The sequence below is a fragment of the Salvelinus fontinalis genome, chromosome 38 (assembly GCF_029448725.1).
Source record: "Salvelinus fontinalis isolate EN_2023a chromosome 38, ASM2944872v1, whole genome shotgun sequence".
Lineage (NCBI taxonomy): Eukaryota > Metazoa > Chordata > Actinopteri > Salmoniformes > Salmonidae > Salvelinus > Salvelinus fontinalis.
In genome coordinates, this window is record NC_074702.1 from 19,671,830 (window position 1) to 19,687,010 (window position 15,181).

Here is a 15,181-nt window from a genome sequence, read left to right on the forward strand (position 1 = left end):
TGTGGAGATGCCCACCTTGCCAAGACCACACGCGGTGCCCTGTGCCACCATGGCAGGGTCGGAGACGTCGTCGCCAAGGTGGAAGTAGGTTCCCCGGCAGACAAAATCGCTGTAGTTAAATTTTACTTTGGTGGTCAGGATCTCAGCGCTGGTGCCTAGCAACGGACGGTCGTTGCCTCCCTGGCACTGGAGCCTCCCACAATGCACATCTCTGAAAAGTCAGACACAGTCAGAGCAACAGTCAGACATATGGAAGAAAAAGGACTGAATCAGGGCGGGACTACAAGAACTTACCAATAAAATATGCTAATTTGTAATCTGTTGCAAAACATTTTGCTACGATGTTCCTTAATGAACGTGGTACCTACTTGCTAGGGCAGGGGATGTAGGTTCCGTTCGCCATCTGGCCACAGTTGCCATATTTGTTGCCCTGTTTGTTGACGGAGGAAAAGCAGACAGGCGGAGCCCTGGTGGAATCTGAAAAGAAAAGGGAGTTTAAACAATCCTAATTGTCTCAAAGATTCTACAGTAAAAGTGTCTGAACAACACTGCCTCCTGAGTTTATGAGCCATTCTTAATTCTCCATCTCTGCAACATATGGCAAATGAAGATTTGATATGATGTAATAACTTGCCAAAACAGTTTCTTCAATCAAACACTAGTGGTGACATTATATATAGGAATCCTTTGTCCAGGGAAGTATTCTCTGTTGCTTTTAAAAGTTCCAGTTCCGCTGACCAGTCAGTCCAGAACTCTTGAGTTCAGATCTCTTGAGGTTCTACAGTACTTGGTAAAAGTACTGAAACAAGTCAAAATAACGAGCCACCAGCTCCCCACAGTGGTATCAATCCCAATGTTATTGGGTCCAGAACATTTGACCAATAGTGTAACTCACTAGGTCCCCACAACATCTGGCACTGTGTGTTGAAGCTGGCGCAGACACCGCTGTAGCAGTAGGAGGAGCCTTCCTCGCAGGGCTCGCCGTTCTGCAGGAACACGTTGGGGGGACAGTAGGGAGAGGTACCGGTGCAGTGCTCTGGGAGGTCACACTCCCCCAGGGGCTGCCGACACATCCATCCACCTGTACGCAGCTGGTCAGACAGAGAAAATAGACAGATCAGTAAAGGGGTTTATGATTTGGACCTTTGTTCAGCTTCTTGTGATAGATCATGTAATAGTTTAGTTCATTAGGATCACTATTAGCTATTACACATGCAGAAACTACTCTTCCTGGTGTCCACATAAAACATACACATACGTGACAAAATATAGAACCGTAATAGACAAGAACATAATCAGAGTTATAACATATATAATTATAGTTATAATAAATATGAGACTAATGATCTAAGCTGATTTAAATGTAGGTGTTCAGTAGCGTGTTCAGTGCTGGGGTTGAATGAGTGACTGTCAGTAAGAGTCCAGTGAAGGAGACAGAGGGAGAGAGGCTTGCCCACCCTGCAGTTGTCACAACAGATGCCATCGGAGGAACACTGGGCCCCAGGAACCAGTTTACAGGTGGTGGCGTTGCAGCAGGGATCGTTACACTCCTTGACATCCAGAGAGACAGAGACACTTAATAATTCATCCTAAACCCTAAGTTAGGGCTCTTCAACCTTTTCTTTCGCAGAGATCCCCTTCCAGGCAAACTGGTGACCCTGGGACCCCCATCATACGTTAGTAATATAAACATTGAAATAACAAAATAAAATGTGAAATTTTATATATATATTTTCACGGGCCCCCTGATTGAATACCCCTGACCTAAATCATAAAGTCTGTTAATGGAATTATCGTCTATGGTGGCAGGTTGGTGATGAATTTTGTCATTGGGATGAATCTTGTCCAGGAGGCAGCTCTGCACAGTGGTCAGTAGCTGGCACATCCACAAAGTCATAAAATCAGATTTTAAACCTAACCCGAACCTTAACCCTAACCACACTGCTAACCTTATGCCTAACCTTAAATTAAGACCAAAAAGCACATTTTTGTTTTCATTAATTTTGTATGATATAGACAATTTTGACTTAACAGCTGGCCCATCTAGAGAAAACCACTCAGTGCTGCTTCCAGGGCAAGATTCATCCAAATAAACTTCAACCTGCATCTATGGTAAGCTATGCTGTCCTCGCTAAAAATATCAAATTTACTGTTCAACATACATCCAGCAGGCCGCAGTCACACTCCTCTCCATTCTCCACGTAGAGGTTTCCACAGCGTGGCCCCCCCAGCAGTTTCTCAGGCTGGGGCACGTTGAAGAGGCACATCCCCCCACCATGGAGCAGGCTGAGGGACAGGTCTCTGGCACTGCAGCTGCTGAACAGCTGGCCTGGCATGAACCTGGAACAGAGGGGTAAAGAGAACAAGACATTTAGTGGATGCTCAAATCCAGAGCTTCTTACAAGTGCATTAAAATTAAGTGCCTAAAAATTAACATAATACAAGGCAAGTGAGGATCACAGCTGCACATAACTGACCCTTTGTTTTGTATCATTGACTTTGCATGGCCTGGTGCTTCTGTAATGCACGTCAAACCTCGCCCACCATAGCCCCCTAGCCCCTCACCCAGTAGATGGCTCCATGATGCAGCCTCCCAGGCGTGGTTCATTCTGACAATGGCAGCGCCGGTCGGCCGTGTCGTGATTCATGCCCAGATTGTGCCCGAGCTCGTGGGCAATGGTGGACGCCACCCCCAGTACACTGACCAGGTGATCCTACCCACAGAGAGGGAGAGAGAGACACACAGAGTCAGTCAACTACCAGACTCATACTGTCACTGTGGGGCAGTTACCCCTCTACTCCACTGATAAACCTATCTGAAGCTAACTAACTCACCACATTGACTCCTCCTGACCGGTCCTTGGAGCACATGGAAGACTGAGATGCCATTCCCACTGTAGTTCCATCAAATGAGCCCCCCCTGGAACAGATCAAACACATACAGTTATAGTTAGTCTATTTTCACAGAGGTCATCCACTGGTATATACACATGTATTTGGGATGAATCTGCTTCCATAATGTACAGGTGTGAGAAAGGCACCGATTACTTCAACCAAGTCCACTTGACTACTCACATAATGAGCTGAGCATTGTCGTGACGCAGGCGGGGCAGCAGCTCTCTGGTGCGCCACTCCAGGAAGCGGTTGAGAGTGTCTGAGGGACTCTTGTCAACCTGGATCTTATCCTGGTCACTCCAGATCTCCACCCCAGTTAGAGCCACACGCACACTCAGCGGCCGGTAGAACTAGAGGGGTAGATGAGGACCACCATGACAAACCAATACAAATATACAGTGGCCAGTTTAGGATTCCCTTTGGCTCCAGAAAAGCTTGAATTATTTGGGGCATGGAAACGTTGCTCAATATGTATCAAGGGACCTAATGTGTGCCAGGAAAACATTCCCCACACCATTACACCACTGCCACCAGCCTGTACTGTTGACACCAGGCAGGACGGTGCCATGGATTCATGCTACCTACGCCAAATACTGACTCTGCCGTCAGCATGACGCAACAGGAACCAGGTTAAGTTGGACCCGGCAATGTTTTTCCACTCCTCAATTGTCCAGTGTTGGTGATAGCGTGCCCACTGGAGCCGCTTCTTCTTGTTTTTAGCTGATAGGAGTTGTTGTAGTCTGCTGCAATAGCCCATCCGTGACAAGGATTGACGAGTTGTGTGTGAGATGGCGTCCTGCGCCATTATATGCCTGTTTGTGGCCTGCCTGTTTGCCTGCACGATTCTTGTCATTCTCCTTTAACCGCTCATCGAGCTGTTTTCACCCACAGGACTGCTGCTGACTGGATGTTTTTTGTCTGTGGCATCATTCTCTTTAAATCCTACACACTGTCGTGTGTGAAAAACCCAGGAGGCCAGCCATTTATGAGATACTGGATCCAACGCGCCTGGCACTGACAATCACACCACGCTCAAGGTCACTAAGTTCGCTCTTTTTGCCCCTTCTAACGTTCAACCGAACAGTAACTGAATGCCTTGATGCCAGTCTGCCTGCTTTATACAGCAAGCCACAGCCACGTGACACTGTCTGTAGGAGCGAACCATTTTCATGAACGGGATGCTGTACCTAATAAACTGGGTGTAAGACATCCTCAAGCAATTTAATTTAACTTTTGAAAAGCGATATCCCAAGTATAAATAGAGTAAAGTACACACACTAAAGGGTGAAAAACATTTGTTTTTCGCAAGATAATGTTTTTTAGACACCTGCAAACTTCAAGGAGTAGGGCATTCAAGGACTTGGTCTGTTGGGAATACGTGATATCGTCGGCCTCCTGCTTGCTTGAGGAACAATAGAGAAGCAGTAGACGATAGAAGAGGAAGACTTACCTGGACCACATACTGAGATGTGGCTTTTGTCAAGTAAATCAGGTGTTAAATGAGGTGAAAATGAGACAACTTTAATATTAGGTTACATACCCAGTCTACTTGGTTGGCCACATCCAGCATTCGATAGATGATAGTCTTGTTGATTTTCTGGTAGTTACGGTACTGTAAACAATAACAGTTATTGGTTAGGACAATAGAGGCAGAACATGATGGGATTGGTCTAAATGTACTGGGGTCTCTTCAAAGTGCAGCTATGTCAGTGCCTCGCTTACACTAGGCGGCATTGTCGTACATTAGCCTTATGGTACATTACCTCTTTGTGATCAGCTACTAGCACAAGCTCTATGTACTTGGTCTCTGAGAGAATGTCCCTCTTACTCTGCAAAAAAGCAAAGTGTAAACAAAAGATATTCGGGCCAATGTACACTACGATTTCGACAATTTCCAGCAGTGGCAAAAACGTCAGTAGTTCCAATCCCAGGATAAACAAACATTTGATTGTGCTTCCAGCCCCTCTCACCCTGTGTGGGACTTGTGGTGGGATGTGGATTGGGGGTACAGGTTTATGGGACACCCCACAGCCCCCAACACTACCCCTCTCCAGAGGTCTGGTGGAGTAGAGCAGGTGCATCCCCTCCTCCTCCTCCCCTCCACTCTCCTCTGCCCCCTCCTCGTCCTCATGTTCTTCCTCAGGCTGCAACTCAAAGCTCAGGGTGGAGTTGATGGCCACCACACCCCTGAGAGAGAGGGGAATAAACAGGGACTCACTCAACAGGGACAAAAAATGGCGTCCAAGTTCAAAGTAAATACAGTTACTTCAGTTGAGGACATTGTGCAAGGCTCTGCTAGCAACCATATTACGTTCGCTACATAAACATGACCCTAAACCGAGTATATGGCCACATGGTCTGCCCACCAGTAAAGAGCTCTAAATAACTCCAACTCTAAATAAAGGTCAAGAGGATTTTCCATGGATTTCCGCCAAGTTCATTTGGATATCCCTTAAGTATCCAAGCCAGCGGAAGGGACCCCAGATTAAAAATGGCGCTCTCTCAAATCGGGTGATTAGTATGCTTGAGGAGGTCAGAGTTCTTTCAGATTAATCTGGATTGGATTTAAGCCACCTCACGGTCGATCACTCCGCCCCACTCACATAACCATGGCGTTGTCCGTACTGCAGGCAAAGGTGAAGTGCCCTTAGTAAAGACTTCCCCTTTATAATAATAGGTTTACCATATAGTGCACCACAAAGGGTTTAACTGAGGTGGGTGATAAAGTGGGATAAGGCTGACCCCTGTTTAGATCACTTTACTGGTTTTAAATGCATTAACCATTACATAATAGAGAATGAAATGCATATGCTTAAGGTCATAAGGTCATGCGGGTAAACTTATTGAGCTGTTAGGCTCTATTTCTTAATGGAAAACCTAAAAGGCATGACACAGTATGAATTTGTATGATCTCACTTCCATGGACACCATTCTCAAATCAAGAATGTTGACTGGGTACATCTACAGGGAACATTGTTCGCATGCTGTTGCTTTGCTTGTGAAGTCTTGTGAAAATGTACATTCCTTTGGATAGTGACAGAGGGGAAAGTATCCTAATTTTGACAGGCCGCATACCATCCTGTAGTTTTGACAGAGAGTTAAAGTTGATATTATTACCTGAGTCCAGAGCAGGTACTGAGAGCCACCCTGGACTGTGGGAAGCCCCTCACTGAGCCGTGGTAGTAGCAGTGAGTCTAGGAGATAACAACCAGGGAGATAGTAGTCAACATAATATAATGACAACATTATTATCCAAGCTCATATGAACTAACTTACCGTTAACTATCCCTATAACAAATCAGAACATTTACAACACATTACTTACCACTGTGCTCTCCTCTAAAGAAACCCCAGTGCCATTAGGGAGGTAGTAGAAGATATTGGGGGGCTTGGGCAAGAGATCACTGCAGGGAGAGGACAGGGTTACTGTACATTCATTCAGACTACTTCCTCTGAAGATTTGTCTGAAGTCCGAATTTATTAATTGCTAATGATAAACCCCTTTATGAAACTATGAAGTCTTAACTCAACAATGGCAAAGGTTGGGGCATTTCAGCATCACATTTCCCCATTCAAATAGCTAAGGCCTAATATTGAAATATATGTCATTTTCTGATATTTCAAAAGGGAGTATATTATGTTAGTGAGCTTACTGGTTTTTCTCCAGGTCCAAAAGATAGATGCTGCCTCCAAATTGAAGACCACACTGTAGCTTGTCTGGGTGACCGTTCTGTGAAAGGAAAAGAAACATACACCTGGTAATATGTACTGTGATTTTTATCCTCATAAGTCAGTGGATTTAACTAACAATTTAACTAACTGTAATGCAAAAACCCGGTTGGACACTTCCCCCTAACAACTGTTGTGCTAAAGGTGAACAAGGACTTTGTGTGGCCAAATTAACTCATCGTCCAACAAAAATGACTTTGTTTGCTATTGTTGTTATTGTAATCGCTCAATGTTCCAACATGGTGTATTCATGATTAGCATGGGATGGGTGTCTTAATGAGCGAATGTAGCCAAGAGCAGCTTGAAGTGGCAAACGGGGCAAAGGGACAATCTTCTTAGTGAAACAGCAGTAATATCCAGTGCCACCATGTGGTCTTTCCTATTAACCCTGCGAAGGTTAAAGGATTGAGGCTTAGGAAGTCCTGTATAGTTCATAAAGAACAGGTTATGTACACTATGACCTATATCCTTTAGAGGCTGATGGACAACATTTCAGATGTAGTAGACAGCTATGGAGCGCTCATCCTTTCTCCGCACTAAAGTTCCATTATTACACAATGCTCAGATTGGATAATACTATATACTTTGAATCACTTCAGCCAATCAATACTCATCCCATCAAACCAGTCAGCGGACATGAAATGAGATGGTGCGATTAACGTTATACTTTGTCTATGGCTGCAGCCGCCCCTGAGCACTATCTGTCAACTCTTACACCTACATGCTCTCTAAAATAGACCCAGTCTCTAAACGTGTGCAGCACCCAGTCCTTGATTGGCACTGGCACCTAAGCACAATACTAGAGCCCAAATGGGCTGAATCAGACTGTCAGCCAGGGTTACCCCTCATAGGCACTAAGGACCAGGCTATAAATGGACTTCCTTTACCTGCTGCACATTTCTCTCACCAAACGCAAAGGCAGCGCAGCGGTGGATAAATTACGTCCTATCCCTCTTTTCATGTCCGTTTCCCCTGCGCTTCCATCTCATTCCAGTCATTCCCCCCAGCGGGAACTAACCTGTCTCTCTTCCTGCCAATCAGTCGCTTTCTAGCGCGTTTAGCGGCTCCACCTTTGAAGACAGTGAGTAAGTGAAACCCTTCCTGTTGGCGCTTCCCTCCTTCCCCACCGCAGAGTGCTGCTTCCTCGCTTTCTCCTCTCCAGCTAACTGACAGGAATTGGAAATGGGTTGGAAATGGGACTAGAACTATGAGTACTGGCAGTAAGGTAATGGGTGGTGACAATATGCCAGAGAGGTTTGTTCAGTTCCAAGTAGCGGTTAGTGACTATGAGGAACCAAAAAGTCTACCTTCTCTGTGGACCGGCGAAATCATGCTGGATAATGTCATTGCCGGGTACCCAAATCCAACAACAACTTACACCCAATTCACTCAGAAGTATTCTACTGTCCACAGTCACAGAAATATTGTAACATCATCATGGTTCATATGACACAACTATGTCCCTTTACCATAGGCTCTAAGAGGCTATTAGTAATAACATAACATTTCACACTGGAACCCGGTCATTGGATATGTACAAAATATAACTGGTTCGACATCCAAGAATATCATAATCCAAGAAGAATCCCAGAAGTAGATGCTAATAATTGAGGTGGATTTCCAATACATTTGAAAGAAAACACAACTCTGGTCTATTTCTAGTTTCTATAGTCTTTATTATAATCAGAGGGCTTTGGTGAGGTCATTCACCAAACTATGTAAGGAGAGTGTGACCGACTTATGTTGGGTGGGTCTGTGTTTTTGTTCTGCCAGGGCAACAGCCAAGTGAATTAATGTACAATGGGCAACATGAGGTAGAGGAGTGTCACATTCAACTCCAGTCCCAAAGGGAAAGTGGTGGTTGCTGGCTCTGCTCCTCTTCCCTAGCACTTGACTGATACATATTGATGGACCATATTGATGGGTAACCAACAAAGACTCCAGGAACAATGGTGGAGATCTGGCTACAAACTACAAGGCAAAAAACAAACTAGAGTAATGTCAGTTATGCAACCAAAGAGAAGAAAGAATAAGGGAGAGAAAGAGATGGGAAGACATACAGTACGTGTACACACTCAAACATCTGCAGCTTTTGGCAAACTGCCTTGGATTGTGGTTTTGGGGTGAGAGGTCAGAGTAGAAACAGGGCTCCTTCCAGAGCAGAGCAGAGCTACATCTGTTCAGGGCTCTAGTGGAGGATCACACCCAAATATCTGGAGCTCAGCCAAGAAACACCCACCCTCTCCACACTTTGTTTGTCATTGCCTCACTTCTACCTTTCTCACCCTCTCCTTTGAGCATTACAATTTATCTTACATTTCTCTCCTTGTCTCTACCTTCTCTTCTCTCCCCCTGCTGAACCCTTACCTCACACTCGCAACAGGTCTCGTTTCACTCTCACTGGCTTCTTACACCTCTCTGTCACTCTTCATCTTATCGACAACCATGTCCACTCCATCTCTGCTGCCATTACCTCTCCTTCCCCCACTCTCTCTACCTTCACCCTCTCCTCCTCTTATTTCCCCCCTCTCCTTCTCTCCCTCAGTGAGGTAAATGTCCCAGGCCGATCTCCTGCTAGTAACAAGATGAGCTCACCGCCACATGAATGCTGGGTGGGGTCCATTCAGACCCAGAGCTGCTTGTGACCCACAGCAGAAGAAATAAACCAGGGAGGAGAGGGGAACATGGGCGGAGGGGGTGTAACGGAGGAAGGGAGAGAGGGAGGGACAGGGCGAGTCGTGATTCCTATCCAGCTCTTTCAGCTCAGCGAAAGAGTGCAAGGGAGGGAAATACAATCAGTCAGCTCCTGGGATGTCTGTCTTCCTCAGTCCCTGTAGTGCTTCTCTGTTATTTAGTCTGACCCAGAGCAGCCCTGGATCCTGTTTTTGGATCAAGTCTGGACATGTCAATGGAGTGTGCCTGTCCACTATCTGGGGGAAATCTCTGGGTTAGTTCATGACTTGTGTATCCCTTTGCATTACAATAACAGCCAAGTGAATTAATGTTCAATGGGCAACATGAGGTAGAGGAGTGTCACATTCAACTCCAGTCCCAAAGGGAAAGTGGTGGTTGCTGGCTCTGCTCCTCTTCCCTAGCACTTGACTGATACATATTGATGGACCAGAGAGTGAACACTTCCTGTTTATATATGTTCAACAGATTGTGATATGAAGGCAAGAGTGAAAACCATTTCACTGGAACTCATGTCTGCCTCTGACTGTTTCTTTACTGCTGTGCATGGATATCCAGAACTAACCTCACCAATAGGAAAAGAGATTCATTCCCATTTAACTAGTAGTCAGCCTGCCTACTGGCATTACCTTCACTTGGGCTCAGAGAAGTACTCAATGATTTGAATTACTTTTGGGGTATAATGAATGATCTGGTTATATAAACACGACCCCGGTTGGGGATTAACTCAAGACCATTCTTTAACTGGCTCAATACACCACACACCCTAGTGAAACACTTTCCCTACAGACACTTTCTTAAGTAGATAAGAGCCCCCCCCCCCCCCCCTCACGTAAAGTATCAGTCTTACCATGCTTGGGTGTAAAACAATAATGCCCCCACCTCACACACACGGCCGTCTTAATGGTAGGGTAAAGGGTCGGGGTGGCAGAAATGCTTACTGTCAACACAGAGCGATCGGGCTCTGAATTAGCTGAAATCCCCTTCTTAAGCTGTATTAAGGTGAAGCTCCCTGCTGCACGCCTTACACACCAGAGCTCCCTGTGTGTGTGGTGTCACAAATCCATTCATAACCAAGTTGATGTGGAGGCTAATAATAGCAGGCACCAGAGAGGTGAGCACTGAGCAGCAGAACAACTCAACTACAGAGTGTTACCTGCAAACTGATAACATGTCATACATGTCTGTATTTTCTTCTTAAAACATTCCTTTCAACATCAATGTGGCAACTGTCTGAAAGTTTGTCTGACAAAGTAGATATTTTCATGGTTCAACTTTGACAGAAGCTATTCAGGTCAAGTCAATTCCTCTCCCAAGAGGACACAAGTCACCTGCTCCACCATAAGAAATTAAACTAACACTGTGGTGACTGGCATGTTTTCTTCTTTAATATCTCACTCACGTATAATCAATCTGAGATCCTAATGGGGCTGGGAGCTACACGCATTTCATCAAAACAAACTCGTAGTTCCTTTGAACTAACTAAAATAATAATCTGTATTTGTAGCATGGTAGTGATATGCAAAGAATATACACTCAGATATTTTTGCCTCGAGAGAACATTTACGATCATCTTATCTATAGCTAATCATGCTTTGTTAGACAAATAAAGATCTACATTTAACGTGATGAAGTTGCACACTATCATGGTGATTACATTCAAGTAAGTGCACTCAGTTTGAGTGGTGAATTGAAATACTTTAATTAGTGCTATTTAGAGTACAAGTGGTGGCTCTAACTTCTAAGGTCACACTTGACTCAGGTTGGAGTGATCTTTATCACTTGAATACCCTGGACTGGGAAATGGAACGTTACAGGAATTACATTGTTCAGGGGATGGGTGGGTGTTGATGAGGGTGGACGGACAAAGTTTGAATCACAGACACACCCCTCTCATATGGCTTCATCCCCCACCTTTCTTCTCATTTCTGACAAACAATCTAAAAACAGGTCCCGGTTACCATGGTTACACGTTGCATGTATTTTGAGTGAGTATGTGAATCACTGGTGTTATGTTCGTCAGTATGAGCAGTAGGCTGTGGGTGCAGTAACCTCATGACAAGTGAAAAACGGCTACTCATTCATCAATGACTGCAGTGATTCAGAGGATAAACCACACAATAATGTGGGAATTAGGAGTGACTCTCCACTGAGTCTTAGCCAATGAGGCCCACTCAACTGTTATTTTGTGACATTGCAGTGCCCTGGTTGGTTTTGAAACCAGTAAACAAACGTCTGGGTGCCTGATGGAGACTGCTTTGCCAATGGGATTCAACCTTTTGAAAGTTAACATTCCGATCCAGTAGCTAGCTTAAAAAGTGATGTGCAAAAATGTAGCTCTGTCATGCTCTTATTCTCTACTTTCCTCTGTGTGTGTGTGTGTGTGTGTGTGTGTGTGTGTGTGTGTGTGTGTGTGTGTGTGTGTGTGTGTGTGTGTGTGTGTGTGTGTGTGTGTGTGTGTGTGTGTGTGTGTGTGGAAAGGAGGGGGGGGGGGGGGTCTGCTGTCTGGCTTCCTTTTTTGTGCTAATATAACAGAGGAAGGAAGTAGGTGCCTTGACATATTTTCAGGGAGCTTCCTGAATAAAAACTATGATCTGAAGAAGGTGGGGGGGACTGGTGCACTTTAAGAGGACGGACACTTCCTGTGCAGCTGACAGGAGGTCTGAAATCATATCCTGAAGAATTCCCCCATATCACACACTCCACCCAGAGAGGAGAACATCATAACACTGACTACCTTCGAATGGAAAAAAACATGAGCCACACAATTGGAATAACCAGGTGTGGGTTTGATGTTAGTTTGAGATATAAAACTACAGTTTAAAATTAGGAGTTCCTATGGGACCTGTAAAATTAGAATGGTTATTAACCTCTGACACTATCTAAAAAAATAAAAGCCACTTTATAAAAGTGCTCTGGGATCACTGAATGAAGAATGGTAACATGTACGCATGGAAATAGAAAGCAGGTAGTGGAAGTAGGACCAGAGTAATAGTGTGTATGTGTATGGCTCTGTGTAGAACGATACTCTCACACACACATTCTCTTGATGTCTGTAGTCTCACCTGCAAGGCCTCACTCAGACTTCTCTTGTGTCCATCCACTACCACAAAGGGCCTGGTCCTCTCCAGTGGCTTGCCGTGCCTACTACCTTGGTGGTGCTCTGGACCTGGGGACAGGGAGAGATGGGATTCATAGGAAAATATTGTCTTATGTCCCTTGAGGCGCTATATTCTGATGAATAAATATCCGTTTGATACTCTAACATCAGGGGATGGAGAAACTATTTTGTTAGTGCTAGTATTGACCCTAAAATCTAAATTCTCAGCTAATGGCAACCTATTATCCAGCCCTAGTAGTCAGTGAACCCCCTTCCCCATGGGGCAATGCTAATTCTAAGATCAAGTCAGCCACATCTCAGATGGATATCCCTTAGTAGTAAGGACAAACTAATGTGGTATACAGGCTTGGGGTAGGATGCAGGAAATCTACAATTTTCATTAAATGGTTTCAATATGCCAGGAAAAAAACTCAGCATCACAATCTAAACATGTACAATTCAAGATAATTGCACAAACCAATCAGTGATGCCGGATGTGCTTATAATAGCTCATGCTCTCTCTTTCTCAGCCGGCATATCTTCTGACTCCTTTCTTCACACACACATAAAACAGACACAGCTGCATTAACTTCAGTACAAGAGGCTCTGTGTCCCCTGTCCGTTCCTAGTACAGCTGTTGTCCAGAGCCTGTATTAGGCTTGTTATAGATGACGGGCTGGCTGGCAGGTGTCTCGAGGACCAAAAAGTAGCAGACCACCTCCCAGTGCTCATTTTACAATAGCCTACCTATGTACACTTAACAAAAATATAAATGCAACATGTTTTCATGATATGAAATAAAAGATTGCAGACATTTTCCATACACACAAAAAACATTTCTCTTAAATGTTGTGCACAAGTTTGTTAACATCCTTGTAGTGAGCATTTCTCCTTTGCCATGATATCAAGAAGCCGATTAAAACCGCTTGATCATTACACAGGTGCACCTTGTGCTGGGGGCAATAAAAGGTCCCTCTAAAATGTGCAGTTGTGTCACACAACGCCACAGATGTCTCAAGTTGAGGGAGCGTGCAATTGGCATGCTGACTGCAGGAATGTCCACCAGAGCCGTTGCCAGAGAATTGAATGTTTATTTCTCTACCATAAGCCACCTCCAACATCATTTTACAGAATCTTCCCCAACGGGACTTGAACATGTGTCTTGCGACTGTCAAGCCAACAACTTTAAAGTTAAGCGAAAAGGTCTGAACCTCTTCACTAGGCGTTGGGTTTGACAGTCACTGAGCCAGGGTCCTGGTCGGGCCTACACCCGAATTCACTAGAAACATGTTATTATAAGTGTTTAGAAAGTAAAGGTATCAGATAAATATGAATTGTAATTGGCATAGTGTTACATGCTAGGCTCCAGTATAGAGAGGTTTAACTGACTGTAGGATAGGCCTAAAATGTAAGGTAATTTTGGATGAATTTGAGAGTGCCCAGGCAAGGACTGAAATCACATTTTAATGAGTTCCTTTGAAGTTGCCTGGGCTAAACCAGGGTTACTACAAATACCTACTTGTAAGTGTGGAGTTAGACGATACTGTTGTTGCGTTCAAAGGAGACAGCTTCTCTTGTGGCTTCTCCATCTCTGTTTTATTCGAGTTCAAATGACTTTCCGCCAGCAGATATTCCTGCAAATCGTTATCGTCCAGTAATCCTAAACGGCTACTAAGTAATGTATTTGATTGAGTACCGCGAAATGTAACAGTCTCGAGTAGCACCAATGTTACCAGAGCTCCAGACAGAAACATTGTTGCTCGTGTCCATCAATTAATCCACCTAAAGGGTGTAAAACAAGGCATTCAGAAACGGAGAAAGGCAACAGGTTCTGTCGGAAGCAACTATATGGCTACCTCAATTTGCCTACAAGGGCAAATGTCAAGCGAAAGTCCATGATAGGCATCCACAAAGGCACGCGCAGAGCAGAAGTGTTGCATGGGCCAGTCAATCGAACGTGTAACTTTATTTCAAGAGGCTGCATTCACCTGCGCGATTAGCCCACACCATAAAGTCCTGTAACAAGCCTCTAAACAAGACCGGCCCGCTGTCCGTAGCCTCTGGCTGCAGTTATCGCAGGGTCATATTTCCAGTACCGTTACCTTCACACACAGAGCTACTACAATATATGTCCCTTCCGTAGCGGAGATGAACCCACTGTGATCTTGTTTAACTCCCAAAGTGCTATCCAGAATATCTTAATTCTTGAAAGGCAGACAGTTTCGCACATGCCAGACATTCGGGCAAAAGACTGAGAGAGTGTTTACAGCGATGGTGTAATCGCATTTCAACCCCCGTACAGGGCGGGATTTTCTCTTGTGCTTTAACTCTTTACTGCCTGAATCTTTCTGTGTGGTCACATTATAGACCGCCGCGTATTCTAACAAACTTTACACAACATTTCTATATAGCAAATCCCCCCCCCCCCCCCCAAAATACAAAAATCGATTTATAAAATCCTGCATTTAATATAATTAAGTGTGACTAAATTATGCAAATGTTTACCTTACACGGACATAGGCTATTTAATCTGATAATATGTCATCCTATTGTCTGAACATCCCAAATAATTCGCTGGATCTCCAGTTTTGTCAATTGTCAGCATTGCTAAATAAATAAAACCTCTGGAGAAACAGATGCTATTGTTATACTTGTCTGGTCGATTTAACTATTACTTAGTCACAGGAAATAGAACTTTGGACAGGGATTCAAGGAATGAAACAATTTCAAATGCAAGTTTGCTTTTATTGCTATTGAAGAAGATTG

At 44.4% G+C, this 15,181-nt stretch overlaps 1 protein-coding gene across 4 annotated transcripts in view; it reads right to left on the reverse strand.

The window, feature by feature from the left end:
* The window catches only part of LOC129837360 (disintegrin and metalloproteinase domain-containing protein 15-like), a 30,663-nt gene extending 15,949 nt beyond the window's left edge, over positions 1–14,714 (reverse strand). For all 4 annotated transcript variants that reach the window (XM_055903465.1, XM_055903464.1, XM_055903463.1 and 1 more), the window contains exons 1-16: positions 13,935–14,714; positions 12,381–12,484; positions 6,549–6,625; positions 6,221–6,299; positions 6,013–6,089; positions 4,866–5,082; positions 4,659–4,724; positions 4,436–4,507; positions 3,076–3,245; positions 2,836–2,920; positions 2,566–2,714; positions 2,163–2,340; positions 1,458–1,550; positions 896–1,091; positions 369–477; positions 16–211 (exon numbers count right to left, since the gene is read on the reverse strand). In XM_055903465.1, coding sequence (XP_055759440.1) covers positions 16–211; positions 369–477; positions 896–1,091; positions 1,458–1,550; positions 2,163–2,340; positions 2,566–2,714; positions 2,836–2,920; positions 3,076–3,245; positions 4,436–4,507; positions 4,659–4,724; positions 4,866–5,082; positions 6,013–6,089; positions 6,221–6,299; positions 6,549–6,625; positions 12,381–12,484; positions 13,935–14,169 — 2,103 coding nt within the window. In that variant the 5' untranslated portion in view covers positions 14,170–14,714. The remainder of the gene's footprint in view (positions 1–15; positions 212–368; positions 478–895; positions 1,092–1,457; positions 1,551–2,162; positions 2,341–2,565; positions 2,715–2,835; positions 2,921–3,075; positions 3,246–4,435; positions 4,508–4,658; positions 4,725–4,865; positions 5,083–6,012; positions 6,090–6,220; positions 6,300–6,548; positions 6,626–12,380; positions 12,485–13,934) is intronic.
* Between the last annotated feature and the right edge of the window lie 467 nt (positions 14,715–15,181).